General features: G+C 46.8%; 2 protein-coding genes across 11 annotated transcripts in view; both read right to left on the reverse strand.

Moving 5' to 3' along the window:
• The window catches only part of Zfp536 (zinc finger protein 536), a 463247-nt gene that overhangs the window by 106283 nt on the left and 332478 nt on the right, over positions 1-24486 (reverse strand). The window lies entirely within an intron of this gene.
• The window catches only part of LOC134485111 (histidine-rich glycoprotein-like), a 29976-nt gene continuing 13293 nt past the window's right edge, over positions 7804-24486 (reverse strand). The window contains exon 2 of the mRNA XM_063280924.1: positions 7804-22606. Within this exon, the coding sequence (XP_063136994.1) occupies positions 17352-18575 (1224 nt within the window). The 5' untranslated portion in view covers positions 18576-22606 and the 3' untranslated portion in view covers positions 7804-17351. The remainder of the gene's footprint in view (positions 22607-24486) is intronic.

Here is a 24486-nt window from a genome sequence, read left to right on the forward strand (position 1 = left end):
GATCATGGAAGCCAGGCATTTGCCTGGGTAGACATTTTATCCTACTGGTCGGCAAACATCATGGATGTCAAAACCACCCAGTACCCGAGCCCTTGCCCCTCCACAACAGTAAGAGGGAGGTGTTACTCACTGGGGTAGGAGGGGATTAGCTGCTCCTCTGTAAAATAGGGATGACTTGACTTTTTACCCACCTGACCAAGAACCGAATACAAAAGCCTTCTGCTTGGACATGCAGGCCCACTGGAGAGGGTGTGCTGCTATCTTGCTGTGCCTTCTCTGGACACCTTCCCAGATAAATGGATTCATAGAAAAGGGCTGGAGGGTGGGGAAGATCAGTGCATTGGATGGCTCTGACCCCAAACTTGCTTAGTGACCTCAGAGTGGTTACTTACCCTTTCCGATCATCAGTGTCTTTACACGGAAAACTACAGTGCCCACCTGCCTTGGTACAGCTGTAAGCATCACCAACTCAATTTGGTGAGTTGCAGGGTTTGCTTTGTTTTGTGTTTTTGTTGTTGTTTGTTTGTTTTATGGAGGGGATGTGGAAGACATTTATCATTTATGTCACAACTAACTTATTTTCCCTCTTTTCCCATGTCAGGTTATCAAACACACATATACGATAACCAATCATTGTCCATGATGAGAAAAAACAAACTAGGTGTCCTATGAGACAGATACCACTCTCACCCAGAACAGCAGTCATCCCTGAAAAGCTCAGGGGCCTTCTTCCTTTTTCTTTCTAGGATGACTTGTTATTTTAGTTTATTTTTCTGTGCATATAGGAATAGTATAAACATACACATTTTGCAGACGATAGGTAGGTAGGTAGGTAGGTAGATAGATAGATAGATAGATAGATAGATAGATAGATAGATAGATAGATGATGGGTGGGTGGGTGGGTGGATGGGTGGGTGGATGGATGGATGAATGGATAGGTAGGTGGGTGGGTGGATGGATGGATGGATGGATGGATGGATGGATGGATGGATGGATGGATGGATGGATGAATGGATAGGTAGGTGGGTGGATGGATGGATGGATGGCAGGCAAATACTGCATGGTGCTGACAACCTTCCAGGTTCATCCACAGGCATCCATTTTACTGTCTTGCTATCTCACTGTTGCACCTCATCTCTAGATGTGCAGTTTGTGGCTTTTCTTCCGGGACTGCAAACAGGAATGTGAAGAGAACTCTTGCACTCCACTCAGGGCACACATTGAGTTGTTGGTTTGGCAACCCTTGTGAGAGGTACGAGTGAAGCTTCCCAACACTTGCATTCCCTCTAAAAGACATGACTGTGCGGGGGGCCTGTTTTATAACATCTCCCTTAACCAATCCTGCCCTCCATCTAACTCCCTTTGTATGAGCCCAAGATGGGTGGCACTTTGTTGTTCCTCGTTTGAAAACAAATTTTAGATTATGTGCTCAATGTACACAAAATCACATCCCGCGTGTTCAGTAAAACAGGATTAGTCATGCTGAGTCCATGGATTCCCTCCAACTAGCCCACGACATGGCATTGTACTCCGCTTCTGTTTGTGTTTACAAAGGGTTCATAAAGTTGTTGGCCATCTGTGTGATCCCTCCATAATCTGTAGACTGGAGGACAGAAGCTGGGAACTAGAAGACTAGACAGTACATAAAGTTATAAAATACTACTGCTTGTCCGGTTACACATCTGACATCCACTCATCCATCCATCACTCATTCATTCATTTCACATGCATCCACCCCTCTCTCCTTCCTTCCATGCATCTCTCCACCCATGCATCCATCTACTCTCCCATATATGCATCCATCTACCTACCTAGGTATCTATCTACCTACCTATCCATCTATCCAGTTGATCATCCATTCATCCATCTACCCACCCATACATCTATCCATCATCCACCCATGTCTACCCACCCATACCTGCATCTTTACACCTAACCATGTATCCATCTACCGATCCATACATCCATCCACTTATCTATCCATCCATCCACTCATTCACCCACCTAGGCATCCATCTATGTTTTCATTCATCTATTTATCCCTTCTTCCATTCATTCTTCATTTTCTCACCAGGTGCCTATTGAATGTTTCTTCCCAGTCAGACCCTGTGCCTGTTTGGGATTCCTGAAACCCCCAGTCTAAAACATCTGCTAGATATTGAACATACACTTAAGCCACAGATGTGTGAGCCCGTGGGGTTTTGGCTGTCTGTGCGTTCTCTAAAATGCTGTGCTTGAATGACATAGGAGCCCAGAGCAGGAGGACCCACCTGGACACTCTTTACAGGCCTGGACACCTAATACTACTTCTGACTCCAGCTTCTAATCCCTTTGTGTTTGTCCGGGGGATGGGAACAGATGTCTGGCTTCTCCTATCCACTGTGAAGATTTATTTAGTAGTATTATTTTTAAGCAGCTTTTCAAAGGCAGGATTAAGGTCTCTGAGGAGGACCCAGCAAGCAGCTTGTTCCCCAAATCCCAGGTCACAGTTGCCACATTCCATGCAGAAAGTCCCTCCTACCTTCTATGCATTACTGATGCTGATTAAAGGGTTCATACCTGGGCTCCTCCCCACCTGTGACAGGCCTAATGCAGGCCTGTCATCTGTTCCTTGAACTTTTAAGGGGTGAGCCACTTAATGCCAAGGAAATGACGCGGTGACGCAAAGCCAGGGGATCCCTGAGCTTTCAGTGCCGTTGGCTCAGCCCCTTTGCTGAATGAAGCTAAGCTCCTGGAGAAGACAGCACTATTTCTGTGCTACTTGTGTGGGGTCATAACTTTGGGTCTCCATGAGGGTTTTGTCATCTAGCTTCACAGTGGAGAGCTAACTCAAAATGCATGTATTTATGTCATATTGCCATGTCGTATATCATGTAAAGGAAACTACGTGAGGGCAGAATCTTGATCGGCCTTATGCCCCCATTGCATCTCCATCCACTGATATGGTGCAGGGCTAAGAGACGGTACTCCACAAATATCTGTTCACAGAAAGATGCTAAGCACCAAAGCCGTACACAGATGCTAAGATCCACCAGCTTTCTCGTTCCTCATTCCTGCAAAAGTATGACTAAGGAAAACCTCACCATCCATCTCAATTTCCATTGCTGCTGACAGATAAATGGAGCGCCCAGGTGGATTAATGCAGGAACTCTCTGTGGGCTGAACTGTGACCTCGGCATGGCCTGGGAAGTCAGTGCTGAGATCCTGAAGCCAAAGACTTTTCTTCTAGAAAAATGTCATCAACAGGACCCATAAGGTTCTTGGTCCGTGCACAAGGAAAACAAATAGGAATTTATAAAGAACAAAGAATAATTCTTAGCAGCCCCACACTAAGTTCTTGACAGAACAATGTAAAAACCAAGTGTTTTGTGCCTGGTTTTCATGATGGAGCCACTTCCCAGGTACACTGTTGAAGTCAAGTCTTTGTGCACAGGCCAAAGAACAGAGGCTGGCTCTGAGTGGGTGCACCCTCGTCATCCAACTCCCTTGTCATGGTTTCATTTATCCTCTGGGTACCAGGTAGGCTATTTCCCCACAGTGAGCTTCCACAGGTCACATGCCCAGTGTCCTCTCCACCCAAATGCAGATCAAATGCATGTTCAGAATGTGAGAAGGGACAACATCAGATGTGAACCAGACCTTCCTGGACTCCTGAGAAACCAGGGGAGATATATTCACAGGCCTGGGAGCTCTGGTCCTGTCTCCTTGGCCCCAGGCAGCCTCTCTGATTACATATCCACTGTAGCTCGCAGACACTGAGGTAAGTGCACAACTACGAGCATTTGGGACTAGAGTACAGAATCCACACTAGATTCATAGCTTTCCTTTTAGAGACTCAGTGAAAACGGTTACCTCATAAACATGGTACATAGAAGCTATGGCCAAGATTCAATCCAGATCAGCCAGTCATCACCGAAGACAGCAAAACTGGAAGGCACAGCCACCTCTGTCTTTTGAAGTTAAAGTCCCAAACAATAAATACAAAGCTATAGAATTCAGAGGTGGCCTGCTGGATTCTGGTCTTGCTTTGGTCTGGTATTTCCTCGCTATGTCCCTGTCCCTCCCTTTCAGAATGCCACTGTATAATCTGTCCTATTGTATGTTACAAGTATATAGTTTACTTTCTTACATTTACAGGGATTGAAATTGAGAGATTGCCTTGAGTCTTGGATGAGATTTTTTAAGGTTGAAACGATATTGAGACTGTGAAAGACTGTCACTGGGGGATGGAGGGTGGCTTTGAAAGCGTAGAGCCTCACCTACTTCCAATTTTCTCTTTACTTTGTGCTTGCAGTCCATGGTGTGAGCGCCCAGCTTTCTGCTCCCGTGGCCCCGCCTATGAGTAGTTGCCATGTCTCCTTCACCACCAAGATGAACACTCACCTCCCTAGAACTATAAGCCCAAATAAACTCATAGGTCACCTTCATCATATTGTGCCATCACAGCGACAGAAAAGGATGAAAGTGCTGTTACTGTTACTCCACAGACGCCTTGGGAACAGAGCAAAGTGCCATCAGCTTCCCAGGACGCACCCTAGACTCTCATCACGCCCTCCATCTTGCTGTGACTCATGTGAATACCCACTTGGGAATTCACTTACCATTTGTGTGTGCTCAGAGGAGGATCTAGGCTTCTACCTTGACTCATGAAAGTCTCTGAACAGTCCCTGTCTAAAAGGCCGGGACCTTCTACTTATCAGGTTCTGCAGGGCAGATAGCATCCAGCTAAGGGGATATGGAAATGAACAGGACAGGAGGTGGGGGGAAAGGGAGGGAACGGCTTCTCCCACACACACACACAAATAGGACTAGGGAACAAAGGAGACAAACCACTTCTTTCAGTTTGAGCATAAGACATACTGTTTGTATTGATTTATGTGTATGTTGTGTTCATGTATGACATGTGTGCATGGGTGCCTGAGGAGAGAAGAAAATGTCAGATCTTTTCAGCTGGAGCTATAGCTTCCTGTGAGCCACCCAGTGTGGATGTTGGGAACTAAACAAACTCGGTCCTCTGGAAGAGCAGTAAGTGTTCCTAACTATTGAGCCACCACTCCAGCGCCAACATATACTCTTTGTAAATTAGAACTTCAAGTTAGAGTTTTGTTGTCTTATTAAAATCAACCCTCAAAATTAATGTCCAGTTGGGAGGGGCCACTGCCTATGTTTACTCATCCCCAGACATGACAGGGTGAGTGGTCCTCCCCATGGGTAGGAGTGGTCCGGATGGTTGGAGAAGTGGTTATCTCTCACGTTCCCTTATCCTCCTTCAGCATTTGTTCTGCTTTTAATCTTAATTGCTCCGAACCCTGAGAAAGAAGTGGAATCCACTGGCTTCTGAAATGTCAGGCAGTGGTGGCTATTGTATATGGCCTCCTGGGAGCCCCCAGAGTCACGTGGTTGGGTGATAGGAGGGTTCCATGGGTGCCCAGTTCCTGTCCACATCTCCTCATAGCAACACTGGTAGCTGTTGTTTTCCTGTGTTAAGATGAGATGGACAAGGGGACATCACAATTGGTGAGTGCCTCTAACCGGGCAGTAGCAGCAGCCAGTGGAGATGGAGGGCCCCTAGGCTTTCTCTGAATGCCTGGTGGGTTGCTAAGGATGGGCTATCCCAGAGCTCAGGTCAGCAGTACTGTGTGCACACCAAACAATAGTTGCTGTGGGTGGTTCACTCTCAACACACTCTTGTGCAGTGTGAGGGAATTGCTAATTTAGAATGCTGGGCATCAGACCCCTGGGTCCACACAGCTACAAAACAAAAGAGTGGGTTTGTGTTGTCTGATGGCTGCACAAAGTCCCTTAACTACACATTACCACACACTCAGGCTTCTCAGGACCACACTGTGTTTTGGATGCTGACCATTCCCCTCAAGCCCATGCCTTAAAGGCTTTGTCTCCAAGGTGGTCTACTGGGGAGCAGGAGACCTTGAAGAGGAGCCTCATAGGAAGAAGTCATCAGGGGCATATCCTGGGATGGGACTGTGGGCTCTACCCATCCCCTCTCTCTACATCCTGGCTCAAGATTTGAGCTTTCAGTTCACTCAGACATGTGCTAGACCATGATGCACCACTATCTGCCTCCCACCAGAAGGGAGCTGACACAAGGACCATTCTGCACCTCAAAAGCTGTGATCAAACAGACCTTTTCTCTGTACAACTTTAATAGCCGCAAATATCTTCCTGTGTCTGCACAGACCTGACAAGAGCAATCACCTGCGTGGGCTGTCACCTTCACCCCATCAATTCATAAGAGTGCAATTTTCATCCTATAGTCGAGGCCAGCTTGGTGCTGTGCGACCCATTGTTTGGGACAGGAAACGCATGCTATTTAGGGCTATGCCATCTGTATGTTTCCAAAGCCTGTAGAATTCCATCACAGGAACTGACAAAGTCCTGTGTGTCCTGATGTCAGCATGGAGAGCCAAGGCCTACAAAGGACAGCAACTCGAGCTTCTACACAGACCACACCACGGAGGTCAGTTGGACCGTGAACCTTGAGCTCCCACATGTAGCTGTAACACTTGAGTGACTAATGTAGCAGTATTGGTCCATGAATGGGGAACTACCAAGGCTAAATATCCAGGCTGGCCAGCTTAGCAAAACTAACAGATTGAGAAATAGTAGAGGGCCCATGTGTGTAGTGCACGCCCTTAATCCCAGGACTCAGGAGGCAGAGGCAGGAGGTTTTGTGTAAGTTTGAGACCAGGCTACTGAACGTAGTGATTACTATCAGTCATGGAGGGCCTGGAGACATGGTTCTGCAGTGAAGAGTGCTTGCTGACCCTTCTAGAAGTATCTAGATGACTTTAGTTCATTTCCCAGCACCCAAGCCTAAACTCCAGCTCAGTTCCAGGGGTTCTGATGCATGCCCCCTTCTAGTGTCCAAGAGTATTTGCATGCACACACACACACACACACACACACACACACACACACACACACATGCAAGTAAGCACATACACATACACACGTGAATAAAAATAAAAATACCTTTAAAGGGAAAGGACCCACAGAACAATTCCACCCAGTACTAGGGAGATCAGCTCTAGAGTAGTCAGTCCACCCTTTAAATTGTAAGCAAAATGGTTCCAGAATGCAATGGGGCGGCCCCCAAGGCCAACCCAAGTGCATGGAAGGAAGACCACTCATCCACAGACAGCCTGGGTTTTTTGCCTTGTTTTATTTTTTGTTGTCCCCAGCTAAGGAATACGGTAGCATATGGCAGCTGCTTCGTCTCACAGCCTCATATAACCTATGTGGCCACCAGACCCAGAAAGAAAAAAAAAAAGTTTCCCTAAACGTTGTGCGGCCCACTACTTTGTGATGCCTCTTTTTCTCCCTCCAAACACTGCTACTTTTTTTTTCCTTTTTGCAGCTTTAGAAAAATAGATAATTACTTCAGTTAATTTCAGCAAAACAGTTCAAACTCATCAGGGCTGAACAAGTATAATTTAATGCTCCTTCTGACTTATTGTTGTGACTAGATGCGGGTTGATGATTAAAGTGGTAAACACTAGCGTTTCTGAGAAATGGCTGACTCGGCTGCCAGCGTGTCACAGGGAGACACCTGCCCCCATGGCTGTGCCGCGATTGTGACTGCGCTCCAGGCTGTCAACAAAGAATATAAGTATTTGACAAGGTGTTATCTAATTGTGTTTTTAAAAGCCACGATACATACATCCTTTAATGTGTCACTTGAAGCAGCCAGAGAGTTTCTTTTATTATGAAGTACAAAGGAAAAATGAATGGCTTGCATTTTCCTCTCTCTCTCTCTCTCTCTCTCTCTCTCTCTCTCTCTCTCTCTCTCTCCCCTCCCTCCCTGCCTGCTGTCTGTCTGTCTGTCTGTCTTTCTGTCTGTCTGTCTCTTTTTCCCCCTTTTCCTTTCCAGGCTCTGCTCTTTCCCCTTCATTCTTTGTAATACATTGTGCTTTTTAGTCAAACAGGCTTTTATTTAAATGGTTGCCTAAAATAGCTCGGCTGCATTAGGTCTGTACGAAGGGAGAGCAGTATGTTCCACAGATGGCCTTTGCTTTGGTCCTGGGAGACAATAGCTCATGGTCACTGATGGGCACAAATCCCTCTGGGATGCTCTGAGCCCTGAAGCAGGGACTGGGATGGGGGTGACCTGTGGAGATGGCCCCTCCCTCTCTCCATCCCATCATTCCTTACATAGACTCTCATTTTGTCGTTCTCCATCTCCTGAGTCTCAGGTGTCTGTTTTCCTGGCTATACATTATACAAAGAATCATTCCCACTGTGAAGACCTAGCTGTACTCCCCAAGGAGTTTGGACACAGGGGATATGTAGGGAAGTCTGTAAGGAGTGAACGTAGGGTCTTGGACATGCCCACCAGCATCAAGTAAGTCAATGATGCCGTGCCCACTGAGAACCCTTCAAGAACCATCTAGAAAAACCACTTAGAAAAGGCAGATGGTAGCTGACGTAGGGAGGGGACAGCTAACCACAGCAGTCTGTCTTAGAGTGCAGAATGCCACCACTGTCCCCAACTCCCCAGGGATTGAAAGTAATGGGGCAGAGCCCAGTATCTCCTTAACCCATGAAGAAACGGAGTGAGGTCAGAGATCAAACCACAGATGATCAAACACAGAAGGCACATAAACCAAACTCTCCTGGTGGGCTTGTCCTTTTCCATGGAGTCTCAGGGCTCTGGTTTCTTGACCACATTCTCTGAGAACTGCATCTAGGCTGTGGCCTGGGATGCTCCAGCCCAAGCAGAAAACATCTTGAAAGGCGCAACCTCATTCTGGAGGATCAGCAGGCCATCAGTTATGGAGAGCATACGCGTAAGCTACTTCTGGGGTACAACATGGGGTGTCAGTGGAAGACAGGATTTCTGGAAGCAGTTAGGGCAAGCTTGTGTCCCATCTCTCATTCCTATACCCAGTCCTCCTCTTTGTGCCTATAAGCCAGGCCAACTCTAAGACTGCCTTTGGTTTCACTGAGATAGATATAATTCTGAGACGTGGTGTCTCTTTTGGGGAGAGTCAGGGAAAGAAATGAAAAAGGCCAGATCAGCTTAATGCCCCCCTCCAAGGGAAGGAGGATCATGAAGCCAGAAAGCCCTGAGTGTATCCCCACTTCTTTTCAGCAGGCTTCTCTGGCATCCTGGGGACAGAGGCCTAATGATCTGGTCAAATCAGCCATTTAATCCGTCATAGTCAATGCCATGTGGAGAGTCTAGCAATTTGTTACTGGGTTATACAAGGAAGACAGCAGCCAGTGAGGGAGGAAAGGAACAAGGAAGGAGGCAGGCAGGGTGAGCCTGAGGAGGCAGAGAGTGGGGGCTGGGGGGCCATGCAGCCTGATCTTTCACATCATCAGCCGTCATCCTGAAGGCAGTCGCTGAGACCACTAGATAAAAGAACCACTTTTTGCAGCTGTCCCCAGGAGGTACACAGAGGGAGTGTACAGAGCACATGGCTGCCTGTCAGGTGTCACAATGTCACAGATGCTGGCAGCTGGGTCAAGGGACAGCAGTGGGAATGATGAGGTGTGGGTAGGGTGGCCACTGGGCAGAGCACGATGGGCATTAAGAGATGGTCCTTCCCAGGAAACAGAACAGTCCAGACCCATAGAGAACTTGGGTATTTGATGAGTTCCACAGAATGCACCTCCCCTATCACCATGGCTTCACCCCGTCTGCCTATTTGTTTTAGTAAGTGGAAGCCATCTGACACTGAGCAAAGGGGACAAGGACAAACTGGCTGACTCTTCTTCAAAGACACTTGATGATTGTATTAAATCCAGTCACTTCCTTTGCTTCTTCGTTCTGTCTTCCCCTCCTCCTCCTTTCCCTCCTTCACTACGCCTTTCTAAATACCTTGCCTTCTTATTCCTTCCCAGAGCCTGGGCAATTCAGCTTTGAAAGCTTCAAGCTATCTCATTTTGTCATTCCTTCCTAATCATCAGAGGACCAACAGCATAGGAAGACCTCAGCTCTCAAGACCAAAGAGATAGACGTCACAAAGATCATTAAAAGTTGGGACTCACCTTGTTTCTAAAATCCCTTTTTTTTTTACAGTTCTTGGGCACCAAGAAGTGGGGTGGGTGGGAGAGGAATGGGGGAAATAAAGACCATAGAGTCAGAACCAAGAATGGCTTCACCGAAGACCAGACTGGAAGGGTTTTACTTTGCAGAACCTTGCAACCAGCGCTGGGTTCACTTTGTCTCCTGGTTAGGAAAGTCTCCATTTCACTGGGGAGGAGTGGGCTGGGGATCACTGGCCAGCTGGAAACACTGCAGAAGTACCTGAGTGCTCCTGGGGCAGGACACACAGGAGGGCAGAAAACCTTCCCATCTGAGCTTGTAGTTAAGCTTCACTGCCAACTCGACTGTTTGGAGTCATACAGGAGACCATTGAGTTGTAACTCTGAGTGTCTTCAGAGGACAGTAACCGATTAGAAAGACCCACCATGAACAGAGACAGCATAGCCCATGGGTTGGTGTCCCTGCTGGAATAAAAGGGTGGGGAGGGAAGAAGCAGCTGGGTCTCTGGGTTTCTTTTCTCTGCACCTAGTCCACAATGAAGAACCTCCAGCCATGATGTCCTGTCCTAGCACAGGGCTGTATAATAAACCCTCTGAACTCAGGAGCCCAAACCCCTCCTCCTCAGAGCTGCTTGTATCAGATACTTTGATCTGATGAACAGCTAATGCAGAAATATTGGGTGACATCACCACAGTGATTACCCTGCTGTCAGTATCATGAGGACCCTTCCTTGTCACTTGGGGATGACAAGAAGGCCTCCCTGGGACCTCAGGGACCAGGAGTGGTGCTCAGCCCAGGCTAGGGCCCCTCGAAGCAGGAAGAACATCTGATACCAAGCAGGAGGATGCGGCATGGCAGAACAGGAAAGCAGCAGGACGGAGGAACAGAAGACTCTAGTCAGCGCCTGCCTCCCATTAGAGCTGTGGATACCACAGCCTCTCACTAGAGAGGCCAGACTGAGGCCTGGTGGTTGTGAAGCAGCATCGCCTCCCTGAGCCAGTGTATGTGCACAAAAGGGATCTTTTACAACAGGTTTAATGAGAGGTTCTGTTCCAGCTACATGGGGAAGAGGTTGAACTTGCCGATGGCTTCTAAATGGTATGAGCATGGAAGCCCTCAGCAAATAATAAACGCATTTCAAGCTTTATACCTGTTTATTTCACACTTTCTTTAATATACCAATTATTCATGTAACACCTAACGGAGAAATGTGTTATATCCAGTGATCACTTACAAGAATTCGCTAAACAGTAACACGGCGGATATGTCCATCACCTGATCATTTAGCATCCTTCTATAACCATGAACTTGCTGGAAAATGGGGGGTGAAGTTGATTTAATCTTTGAGTTTAGAAAAAAAAAAAAGAACCAGAAGATATTTGTGATTATAAGACATTTGCTTTCTATTTCCACAGCCGGTTAGGATTCACAAACATGAAAATCCATTACGAAAGGGAGTGTAAAGTGTGACCGCATCTTGTTCAGTCAATTAGTGAACCGAGCTTGAGCGGGGCGCTTATCTGAGAATCAGCATCCTTCCCGTGACGAGGTAAAGAGTGTATTTAAAGAGGGGGCTGGGGTCCAAGGAAGCCATCTCAGTTTGCCTTCTGCTGCCCTGATAAACGCAATGATCAAATGCAACTTGGAGGAGGGAAGGGTTTATTCTAGTTCCAGCTCATGCTTCTGGGTCACACTCCGTCACAGAGGGACGTCAAGGCTGGAATTGAAGGCAGGAACTAAAGCAGAAGCCATGGAGCGCACTGTGCACTGGATTGCTCCCGGCTTAGTTTATTGGCTTTATTATTATTATTTTTTCATGCATACGAGTGTTTCCCTGCAAGTATGTATATGCACCAGGTATGTGCTTAGTGCCTGAAGGGACCAGATGGGGGCAATCACATCCCCTGGAACCGGAGTTACAGAGTTACTTGATAAGCAACACAGATGCAGGGAACCCAATTTGACATCCCTGCGATGTCGGCCAGTTCTCTTAATGGAAAGACATCTTTCCGACCCCTCGACTGGCTTTCTCATACAGCCCAGACTTGCCCACCCATGATGCACAGGACGATTCCATATGAGTGATCCGTTAAGAAGACCATCTCTCCCAGAAATGGCTGTAGACCAATCTGACCTTGGCAGTTCCTTGGGTACCTTCTTCCCAGGTGACTTTAAGGCTTGCAAGTTGACGATGAATATTAACCATCTCAAAGGCCTCAACTCAACCACACAAACTTGATATTAAGAAGCCTCCCTACCCACCTTATTTCTATACCACATCCTAAAAGTGGGTCCAGCAAAGAAAAGTATTTAAATATGTATGAGGATAAATGGGAAATGTCCCTGGGCGCCCCTTGATTTGAACAGACTCTCTTGTGTTATACTGTTAGAAATCCTTGGTGACACCCTGATACTTTTATGCACCACCAATGGATAATTTATCCCAAAAGGGATGCTATTTTTGCTTTGCAAGAATTTGATGCATAGTGACTTGTGCATGGCAATTACCCTGCACATCTGTATTCTGATTATGATATTTAGTGCAAGGGTCATGAATAATAATATTTCTAAATATGCTTATTGCCATCTATAAATAAAGGTTATCACACCGGAGAAGGTTTTGTTTTGGAGTGGCAGAACAAGGCAGGTTAGTTGCAAGACAATAGAGCTTTAATTTTAATATGAAAATAAATACTTAAATTTATAAATATTCAAATGATTGCCAAGGTACTGGGGCAATGCATCCGTAGCTGCTCACTGAGCGAGCCCTGAGCTCTGGAAAGTTTTTCAAGAAAGTTTTCCAAGGCCACCTTATTACCTTGGCAAAGAATCCTCTCAGGGGTGGGGCCCCTCTCCAAGAGAGGGCTTTCTTGTGTGTTTAATCAAATGACTGTTTACGATCAAAAGCACACGACAGACTATTTTCTCTTCTCAAATGCCTGTCCAAGGGGTCTGTGAGCAGCAGCAGTAGAGCATGGTGGCAGAGAGAAGACATGGGAGAGAGACTCTCTAGCAGTGTCCTTCGTGAGGTCAGTCGGTGAGGGCTTACACAGCAGTGAAAGCATCTTCGAGCAGGAAGGGCCATCTTCCTCAGTTGTGGTTCTTTGGATATAATTTTTTCCCCCACCAAGTGAGTGACTGTAAATTTGCCTTTGCCTGCATCCTGCCCCTTGGAATTCAACTGTCAGAGGTCCATCCATCTACAGCCTTATTTGTGCACACCGGGAGGGAATCAGGTAATTCAGGACACGCCAGAAACCTATGGTTTTTCCCGTTACTCTCCTGAAGAAAACTTTTACTGGATTTTATCAGTAGTCTCCCCTCAAAGTAGCTGGACATCAAAGTAATATTCTTGACAGGTGGGTAATAGAATGGCTTCTTACAAACACCCAAAGTTGTATGCATGGTGCAGTGGGCCTAAAATGCAGGTTCTGGGGGTGGAATGAGGCAGGATAGAGGGTTCAAGTCAAGCTTTCTGGGATATGAATCTAAGCCCTTCCTTGCAGGGTGTGGGGAGAAAGGAAGAGAAAGGAAGGGAGGGGAGGGAACGAAGAAGAGAAGAGGGAAGGGAAAGGAGAGGGGAGAAGAGAAGGGAAAGGAGAGGGGAGAAGAGAAGGGAAAGGAAGGGAAGGAAGGAAAAGCAGAAGAATTAAGGTTATTTGAGGCACATAAATCCAAGGTTCTTGCTCTGCAGTTTGGAGAACCGCCCAAGAAAAGAGTTTTCCAGAGGAACCTTTTAGTGTACAGACATGACCATGAGATCCATGCCTCAACTCCTCCTGAGGCTGAGCTGTTCAAGAGACAGAGGTACATCTCTACCCATCTATGCTGGTGCCCTGGAGAGCACAGCACGACGATGCGTACCTGGGCAGATGGGTTAAAGTCCTCCACAAGATTCTGTTTTACAAGATGGTCCCAAAAGCAAAGAAGAAGACCCTGGGCCTCTCCAAGTTACAGGGCAAGGTCGAGGCTCTGGAGGCCAAGAGAACCAAGAAAGAGCATGTCCTCACTCTCTCCTTTGCCCCAGACCCCAGGCCCCCAATACCTTAGCAAGGGGGCCCTCAAGAGGAACAACGTTTGCCATGAGGCCACCACAGGATCCTCTGACTACACATCGGCCAGAATGAAGAAACGAGAGCATTCTGCTATCTAGAGATATGTCAGATAAAGGAGTGTGTGAGCCACTCTATGGCACTCCATGGTTCAATCAATACTGCCCAGCTCTGATGGACAGAAGAGGGGACTGTCCCAAGTCTTTCAAGCTGAACCTCAGTCTGGTGCCTCTCACTGCCGACTAATCTCTGGACCCAGTTCTCAGGTCTCACGAGTTTTTTCAACAAACTTACAGACTTTCCCACATGCCACTACTGGATCAGCCCTTGGATAACTTCTAAAGAGACTATTGCTGCACTTCCTGTGACAACATATTCTCTAATTGTATTCTTTTGCTTTTGTGCTCTCTTCATGATTCCTCTGTGACTCTAAAAATCAATCCTCCTCCCTCCCTTCTTCCCTCCTTCCCTTCTTTCCTTCTTTCTTCCCTTCTTCCCTCTCTTCCTCCCTCTCTCCCTTCTTCCCTCCCTCTCTTTCTTCCTTTTCTTGTACTATGAATGAAACCCAGGACTATACCCTTGCCAGACAGATGTCACTCTACATCTGAGCTAGGCTCGCAATCCCTCCCTGATAGATTCTAGACAAGTGCTGTCTCACAGAACCGTGTCCCCATCACGGCCCCTTTTTCTTTGGTGAGGCAAGCTCTCGCTAATAGACCAGTCGGTCTTGAATTTTCTCTGTAGCCCAGTCAGACCTGGAATTTGTGATCTTCCTGACTCGGCCCTGGGAAACTCAGGGTTGCGTCCCTGGGCCAGGCCTGGCCTAAGCCATAGTCTCACGGTCCCTGGCACAATTTTCTCCCCCTAGAAACACTTGCCCTTATTACTTTTTACTAAATTTATTCTGGAAGAAAGCTTAATATCAGAACTGTGAGTGGAAACGTAGTGCTACTTGACATAATTAGAAAACAGTCAGACCTACGAAACAGTGACAAGGAAAAGTGGTATTAAATTCCAGCTGGAATCAAGCGCCTGAAAAGGCTCCAGGCCTAAGACCTTCTCCCTCTAGGTTAAAAATTGTGATTAACAAACAGAGGAGAGGTGTTAAGGCAGAGAGGCACTGGGCTGTTGCTTTCTTTGGGGTTTTAATCAAAAAGGAAAAAAATAAGAGAATGGAAAGAAACATGTGTTTCTCAGGACAGAGAGTGGCGCTTCTGATGACATTCAGTGAGCGGCATATGCCCCGTATGCCCCACACTGGGAAACTGTTACCTCCTGTGACCCCAGACCCCTCGCTTCCTCCTTGGCCTGAACCCCTCTGTAGATCTTTATTTAACTCAAATAAGGACCCAAAACCTTGGTCCTGTTGACGATCACCCAGGCTGTGATACCAGGCTTCCTCCGTGCAATCCTGAAGACACTGTAGAGAACCCAGCCTCGGGGCTGCATCTGGCACGCCGCTACGCGGTGAGTGGTGCTTGGGTGCAGGCACCAGAACTCCCAGCTTGTTCCGCTTAAGGGGCTTGCTCTCTGCCTGAACGGGCCCCCAACTGCTGTACCACAGGAGCTGGTAAAGATCGCAGGCTAAGCAATTTGACCTCCAACCCAGCAGGTGCAACTGTGATTCAAGGCGCAGCTGCTGCCTGAGGGAGCTCCCGGGAAGCCACGTGTTGCAATTGGATGAAGATTGAATGCACTTTGCAGCTGGGGCCTGGGAGAGTGAGTGGGGACTCTCACAGGAAGAAGCCGGGTACCACAAGTCGAAGAGCCACTTGTGGCGAATCCACACATGCACCCACTGAGTGCGGTAAGTTGCACACGTTCGACTAGCACAGGGCCAGCTTCAACTTAACCTACTGATCCTCAGGCCCGGCCCTGCTGCAGGCTGCAAGGGGAACAAGCCAGTGAAGAGGGCCGAGAGGAAGCTGTTTTATGCAATGCTGCCCCTTCAGCCATGAGCTGAGTGAATCTTTTGGGGGATACAATTTAAAGAGCGTCAAGGTGAAAATCAATAGCTCAATCGACAATCAAGAGTGTGAGTAACTGGGTGTGGGAGGCAGCTTCACAGGACATTGAAGAGGTCCTTGCCCATCATCTGGTGCCTACCACGACTGCTGGGCCAGGAAACTGATGCCAGACATCACTGGGCCATGAGCTCCTCCGGAGCCTCACAGTGAGTGGAGAAGGAGCTGCAAGTCTTAACGGAAAGTCTTTAAGAATCGGGGTGGAGTGGGTGGGGAGGGGGCACCTAAAGATCTCGATTGGGGGAAAACGCATCCTTTCACTTGTTAACTATTAATGTCATGTAAACCCTTCTGAGAATAGATCTAACGCTGGGTTGCTCGAAGGCTTGATACGTCTTGTAATCCATAGATTATTGAAGTTAATTTCTCTGCTGAGATCTCGCTATCAGGAGAAATTGCATGCATACTCAAAAGTTGGGAGGGGGAAGAAGGAGAGAGAGAGAGAGATTTTAAATTGGATTTCTGCTGTGTCTCCATCCAGAAAAGTAGGGGTGATGGAAATGAATGCCTCGGGATCGGCAAGGGGTAAAGACCAAAACCCAAACATACCTTCTGCCTCTCCCGCTCTTTTCTGAGATCTGAGTATGGAAGCAAGCATTTGCAAGCTCAGCATTTGGGAGGCAGAGGCATGAGTTCAAGACCAGCCTGAACTATATACATACAAGAGCCGGCTTCACTGAGCCGAGGCTTGGGGGCTGGCGGTACAACATCTGCCTAGAAAACAGGGCTCTGGCTTCAATTACCAGCTCCACCGACCGGCGGCTGTGATTTGCATATGGCGTGCCCTCTGCTAGCTAGAAGTCCTCCCTGGTTGTTGTGGGAGAGTCCCGCGTAGCAGAAGATAAAGTGGGCAATAACCGTGTTCAGATTTAGATCACTGTGAATCATTTTTTCCATACTTTAAATTAATTTTAATTGAATCTCATCCTCTTGACTTTCATTTACTTTTAAATGAGTTTCAGTTGTAAAGTTAGAATGCAGGTGACTCTGGGAGTTGACAAGTTTTAGTGTTTTGATCATAGATTATTGTATAATGTTGACAAATGTTCCTTGGCCCATAATACTGCATATGAAATGCCACAAGACACCCAGGGTCCTCTCGATCCACACAATATTTTACACGGAGGCGAAAAGCAGACTGCATTCAAATAGGATTGATTTCCAGAAGGCATGGTCATTTCTAGGGGGTTGCAAATAACTTACCAGTTTATGACTGTCCTCTAGAAGGTGGAGGGTCAGGAGAGCTTTTCTAAAGATGATACTTAGTCCTGGAAATGGTGCCAAGCAGCAGAAAGAGAAAGAATGTGAACTGGGTGTTTCCCCGGCTTGGTAATCAAAAGTGGTTTTGTTTTTTGTGATGCTGGAGATTGATCCCAGGTCCTCCTGGCTGCTGAACTAGGGTTAGCTTTGCCCCACACTGCCAGCTCCAGCTCTTTCAAAAATGTGTGTGTGTGTATGTATGTGTGAGTGTGTATGCATGTGTGAATATGTGCCTGTATGGGTGTGAATGTGTGTGAGTTTGTGTGTGTGAATGTGTGTGAGTGTGTGTATGTGTGAATGTGTGAGTATGTGTGTGAGTGTGTATGCATGTGTGAATATGTGTGAGTGTATGTGTGTGAATATGTGTGAGGGTATGTGTGTGAATGTGTGAGTATGTGTGTGAATGTGTGTGAGTGTATGTGTATTGTGACTGTGTAGTATGTGTGTATGTGTGTATGTGTGAGTGTGTATGTGTGAATATGTGCGAGTGTATGTGTGTGAATGTGAGTGTGTATGTGTGAATGTGTGTATGTGTGAATGTGTATGTGTGTGAGTGTGTATGTGTGAATATGTGTGAGTGTATGTGTGTAAATGTGTGATGTATGTGTGAATATATGTGAGTGTGTGAATGTGAGTGTGTATGTGTGAATGGGTGTGAGTGTATTGTGTGAATTGTGAGTATGTGTGTGAATGTGTGTGAGTGTATATGTATGAGTGTATGCGTATGTGTGACTGTGTATTATGTGTGTATGTGTGAGTGAGTATGTATGAGTGCATGTGAGTGGGTATGCGTGAGTGTGTATATGTAAGTGTATGTGTGTGTATGTATCTATATGTGTGAGTGTGTATGCGTGTGAGTCTATGTGTGTATGTGTGTGAGTGTGACTGTGTGTGTGTGTATGTGTGTATGTGTTGAGTGTATGTGTGTATGAGTGTGAGTGTGTGTATATGTGAGTATATGTGTGTGACTGCATGTGTATGAGTTTATATGTGTGTGTGTATGTATGTGAGCGTGTATGTGTGAGTGTATATATGTGTGAGTGTATGCATGTATGTGTGTGTGTGTGGTTTTTGTTTGTTGTGTTTTGTTTTTTCCAGCTGTGTCTGTGAACTTGGTTCTGAATTTCAGTCATTCCTTGCTGGAATGACAGACTGGGAATCTTGGAAGTACCTGTGTGACCATGAGTATGCAATGAGATGTAAGGTAAAGGGTTCTCTGTATCCATCTCCTTCTGGATCCACCCTGTGGAAGTCACAACTTCCCTTCTTATCTCTCTGGAAAATTAAAGCAGCCTCGTTACCTGCCAGAATCTCTTGCACCCAGAGATAGAACCAAGCCAAGGAGAGGATGGTCCAGTTGACTGAATTTGGGCACAGTGCTGGGCCAGTGTATTTGAGTCTATTTCTTCCTCAGAACTATCTGTTATGCAGTGTTAATCTTAGAAAGATCTTAACTCTTGCCCAAGGATAAGTTGCTATTAAGCAGTGGCACTGGGCTCTGAGCTAACTGAATGGAAGACCCACAGTGACACAAGCATGTTGAAGGTAAGGGACCTTGTTCTATTGACTGCCAAAGGGGCACAGTGCCTATTTTTGGAACAAATGGAGGCATTTCCCACACTCTGCATTGCAGCAAATGCTGACATTGATGTTGGTGGTGTTAAGCTGTACTCTGCAGACACAGAATGTTCTTAGTTCCGTTTACCTGGATTCTTCATAAAAGGCTTCCTGGAGGAGGTGAGCCTCAACAGGTGTGGAATGATGGGGAGGAGAGGAGAACAGGAAGGGGGCCTGGAGCAGGCTGCATCTCACGGAAGATTGGCAGTGCCCTAGTGAAGACGAGAAGAGTGTGTGGCACAGTGGCAATGAGAGTGGAAAATGTGGAACAGAGAGGCTGTAGTTAGCTTAGGGTGGATGTCGGGTTGATTCTAGATGCAAGGAAGGCTTGGAAACACCAAGTGGTAGCATCCCATCCTAGGCTAAGAGTTCTTGTGATTGAGAGGCATCTTCCAAATCCCAATTAATATTCTTAGGATCTACTGATCACCAGCGCCCTCTTGGGATTGCCACCAACAGGCAAGCTTGCCAGCTCCTGACCTCCATCTCCCAGCTTCCACGGCTTCCCAGCAAGGCCATCAGAGTATGACTCTATAAATGGTTCAGTCCTTTGAGGAAGCGAGAGACTTCATGATCCAGTCAGCCCTCAAGGCCAGTATCCACCAGCTGGGGACCAAGTGTTGGATGCATAAGTCTTAGTGGAAGGACACCTCCTATCTAGACTACAATAATGGGTAATTTTGAATGAAAAGAGAGTCTTAGACAGTAAAGAATAAACACACACACACACACACACACACACACACACACACACATAAAGATGTCCAATACAAAGGTCAATGCTAGCAGCAAACCACTGAACTGAGAACAGGACCCCCTTGGGAGGAATTAGAAGAAGGACTGAAAGAACTGAAGGAGCTTGCAACCCCATAAGAACAACAATGCCAAGCAACCAGAGCTTCCAGAGACTAAACCACTACCCAAAGACTATACGTGGACTGACCCAGGGCTCCAACTGCATATGTAGCAGAGAATAGCCTTGTTGGGGCATCAGTGGAAGGGGAAGCCCTTGGTCCTGCCAAGGGTGGACCCCCAGTGCAGGGGAATGTCGGGGGAGGGGCGGCAAGAGGGGTGGGTGGGGGGAACACCCGTATAGGGGATGGGGGCTTATGGACAGGATACCGGGAAAGGGAATACCACTTGAAATGTAAGTAAAGAAATATATCTAATAAAAAATGGAAAAAAAAAAGATGCAAGTATTTATAAGGTGTATACTGGAGGGTGGACCAGAAAGAGTTTCATTAAACAAGAAAAGAAAGCCAGGCATGGTGGCCCAATGCAAGCTGCAAGGTTTCCCTTGAACTGCACTTGGCATAAATGGATATCCACATGCAGAGATATTAACACACTTCTATTTAATCACCAGTAAAATTAACACTACAGAAAAAAAAATCCCAGTGACAGAGAGACAGCAGGAGACACATTTCCATCACACCCAGTCTGAGCACATGCCATTCTCACCAGCAGCTTCCTTACCACTGGTCCCTCGTGTGGGAGGGGCTGCGTGAAAAGGACATGGGAGCTAAATGGTGATCTCTGGCTGAATCCCTCACGGAGAGGCAGACAGGAGTCCTTGTACCTGTTGGTAGCCTCTTGCAGGGCATGTGTGACTGCATGCCAGAGTCCTGCTTGCTCAGAGGCCCGTTTCTGTGAGTTCCATGTGGGACATGTCCTTTGGGACACAGGATGAGCTGCAGAAGGACAGGATGCATGTGTGCCCATGCCACACTCAGTCCCTACTCCATCTCAGAGGAAGCCCTCGTGCAAAGCAGCCTGATGACTCCATCTCAAGATGGAGACCATTTTTGGAGTCTTCAGACTCTCCTTCAGGAGTCCCCTTTTCCCTCGACCATCACCCATGGCAACACCAATTGTTTTGAAACCTTCCTCCATTGACGCTCACCTCTGCCTTAACAATTCTAGTCAGTAAAATGAGCCTCCTTCCAGTAGGTCCTGCGATGATCAATGTTGTTGAGGCCCATGGAATCACCTAGTGCCACCTCATTGTGGCAGAGGACCCCTGAGAGAAGTAGAGGCTTCCCCAAGGTTAGTCAAAGCAGGGGCCACTGAGAAAACCAGGTCATCATTGGTAGTAATCATAGGAACTGCAGCACAAATATGAATTGTTCCCAGTTTCCCCGGCCTGAACAGAACTACATACATACATACATACATACATACATACATACATACATACATACTTACACACATACATAGGAGTATATATACTTTACACCCCTAGATACAGCCCCCAGAAGTAGGAGCTATAGAAAGCCTGGGCACCCCCTTCTTTGTGGGGGTTGCTGCTCTGCTACTGTGTTTCATAGCCTGATTCCTCACTAATGAATTTTGTGATTTTCCAGGTGCCAGCTGAAGCTTCTAGAATGGATGAGCCCCTGGTACCAGGGATATAATCAAAAGCCATCCCTGCAGGAAAGAGACCTTTCTGGGCTTAAAAGAAAACCCTCCGTTGCAACAAGTAAGCTTCCATGCATGACACATTCCCAGGCAGCAGCGAAGGGAAGTTGAGCTCATGATTTAGTCCCCCCCCTTAAAGAATTCATCTAAATTGTGTGGTAGCTTCTCTAAGATCCACTCCCCTGAGTGTCAAGGATTGAATGTGGAATGTCCCCCACAGTGTTTTGAATGCATGATCCCTATCTGGTGGCCCTGTTTCAGGAGGTTCTGGAAACTTCAGGAAGTAAAGTCAGTTGGAGAAATTGGGTCACTGCGTGTGCGTCCTTGGGGCTATGTTGTCCTCATCTATTTCCTGTCCTGATGCCTGCTGTCTACCATGATGCAGACAGCTTCTGCCATATACCTCAAATGTCATGAACTGTGACGCCTTCCTCTCCCAGGTGTACTGAAACCCTCTAAGGTCATGAATGGAAAGAAACATTCTCTGTCAGGCATTGTGCACAGTCGCTGTAGACTCAGAAGTCACACATCCGTGAAGGTCGCATGGATTCCAGATCTAGAGAGTTCTAAAAGGATCTTTTAATGTTCATGAGCTCAGAAGCTACACTAAATTCTTCTAGGGAGTTATTCATACATGAAAGGAGGAGACACAGATTTCTGAAGGTCTTGGAAAATATTGGGTCCACTGCGGCCGTAGTTGCTCCATTTCCATGTTTACTCCTGTAGCCTCCCCATCTGACCTGTAGAAGCCTCTGGCACAGGGTCCCAGACAGGAGAAAGAAAAGATATAAAGCCTCCCATGATGCCTGGGGATGATCTGGGATCTCCTTTAGCCCCCATTATCTCTGAAATCCCTCTAAGTGTCATGGAAACCTGAACCCAGAGGGCTAGCTCCTAGCCTGAGAACCAGCTACTATAAAGAGAATGGATCCCTCAAGTTCCCAGGTTCTACACAACCTTCCTTTGGAGGAATGGATGACGAGGCAGGTTACCTGTCCCTTTATCTCATGCCACCGGATGTACAGAGATATCTAGTGGTGGAATGATTGGTTGGGCTTTGTGGTGGTTTGAATTAGAATTACTTTATTTGAATGCTTATTTAAAGGAGTGGCACTACTTGAGAAGGATTAAGAGGCATGACCTTGTTGGTGTTGCTGTGGCCTTGTTGATACAGGTGAGGTCTTGTTGGAGTGGGTGTGGCCTTGTTAGAGTAGGTGTGGCCCTGTTGGAGAAAATACGTCACTGGGAGTGGGCTTAAAAATCCCAGGCCCAGTAACTGTCTTCCTTCCGCCTGCTGATCTGGATGTAGAAATCTCAGCTACTTCTCTAGCACCATGTTTGCCTGCATATTGCCATGCTCCTTACCATGAGGACAATAGACTAAACCTCTGAAACTGTAAGTCAGCTCTAATTTTTATGAGAGTTGTCATGGTTATGATGTCTTCATAGCAGTAGAACACATAGACAGGCATCTAGCTGGTACGTCTCTTAGACATCTCACCATTTATGCTCTGAAGACATTCATGCTACCTATGCCTGACCCCTCATGCTGTACTGAGGACCCACTGCAGAGAAGCTAGGCATCTTAAACACTGATGTTCAGTCACAGAGCAAACCTGGAAGGCATGAGGGAGAGTCTGGACTCAGGGTAGAGAAGAATAATTGAGCTAGCAGCTCTGTGTGGACTTCCCTCTGAGGAACTGGAGCACATGGTCCATTCTGAAAGCACTTGGCAGAATGGGTGAGAGGAAGAAGCCAGCAGGGAGAGGAAGGGCACGGGCTTCCTATTCAGCACAGGCATCCCTAAAGCCCCAGCAGGTACCTTTGGAATAGGAACAGACTGAAGTAGCCAGGCAGCTGCAAACTCTTTCAAGACATCCCTATAAAAGCATGCTTTCTGCAGGGAGAGACAAGGGCCTCTCCCTCAAGGGGAGGATGGATCCAAGAGGACAGAACACACAGCTTCAGGAAGGACTTCAGAACATATTGGGAGAACATAATGGGATATCATCGTAGTACACTGAGACTGGAGGAATTATATAACTCCTGTCCTGGGCCATTTTATTCTGCTTCCCAACTCCTAACCTCCAATCCCATGACCTCCATCCCCACTCTCACACCCATACTCTCTCTCTCTCTCTCTCTCTCTCTCTCTCTCTCTCTCTCTCTGTGTGTGTGTGTGTGTGTGTGTGTGTCTGCATGTGTGTGTGTGCATTTATACGTGTAGAAGCCCAAAGAGTACATCTGGTATACCACTCTATCACTTTCCACCTTCTTACTTTGAGACAGGGTCTCTTATTGAACTTGGAGCTAAGCTTCTGGCCAACAAACATGAATAATCCTCCTGTCTCTGCTCTCTACAATGGTATGATTACATTAAATGTCTGGCTTTTAATGTGGGTACTGCTGATTTGAACTTGGGTCTTCGTGCATGCACAGAAAGTACTGCTGGCTATAGAATGAAGAGCCATCTCCTCCCTTAACCTTCGTTACAACTCTGGGGACACAGGGAGCTAGATCCCGATTGCTCAGGTGACTGTTTCCATGCATGCCCTTTAGTAGTGCCTTCCCACACTGAAGCCAGGGGTAGCTGTGTGACTTTGGCCAATGGGACAGTAGTTAACAATTCAAACAAAATGGAGCTTGGACATTCCTATTAAATCTCTTGGAGGAGCCTCTGCAATGAAAACCAGCGTACGATAATGTAGAGGATGAGAGGCCACATGGTACTGTCTTTTTATCCCCAGCCAAAGCCACTCTAGACCAGTCAGTTCCCAGAGACCTTTGAGCCATGGACAGAGGTGTGGATAAGTCCAATTAAGCACAATTGATCAAGTCAGTTGAGCCTGGCTTGGATCAGCAGAATCAGCATCTGACACAAAGGTTTTTGGAGGAAGTGGCTACACTGCTGATATTTTTAATTACTTATTTTATGGATATTTGTTACACAGCAGTAGCTAACTACTACAGCTATTACGACCCCAGTACTTTAGCTGCTAGTTACTGAACGAGGGGCTAACCATTGTTTTAGCTCTCTAAATGAGCTTGTGCTAAGAAGATGACTTAGCTGTTGATTTTCTGAATTAGTTACAACTACTATTA

Source organism: Rattus norvegicus, chromosome 1, assembly GCF_036323735.1.
Source record: "Rattus norvegicus strain BN/NHsdMcwi chromosome 1, GRCr8, whole genome shotgun sequence".
Classification (NCBI taxonomy): domain Eukaryota; kingdom Metazoa; phylum Chordata; class Mammalia; order Rodentia; family Muridae; genus Rattus; species Rattus norvegicus.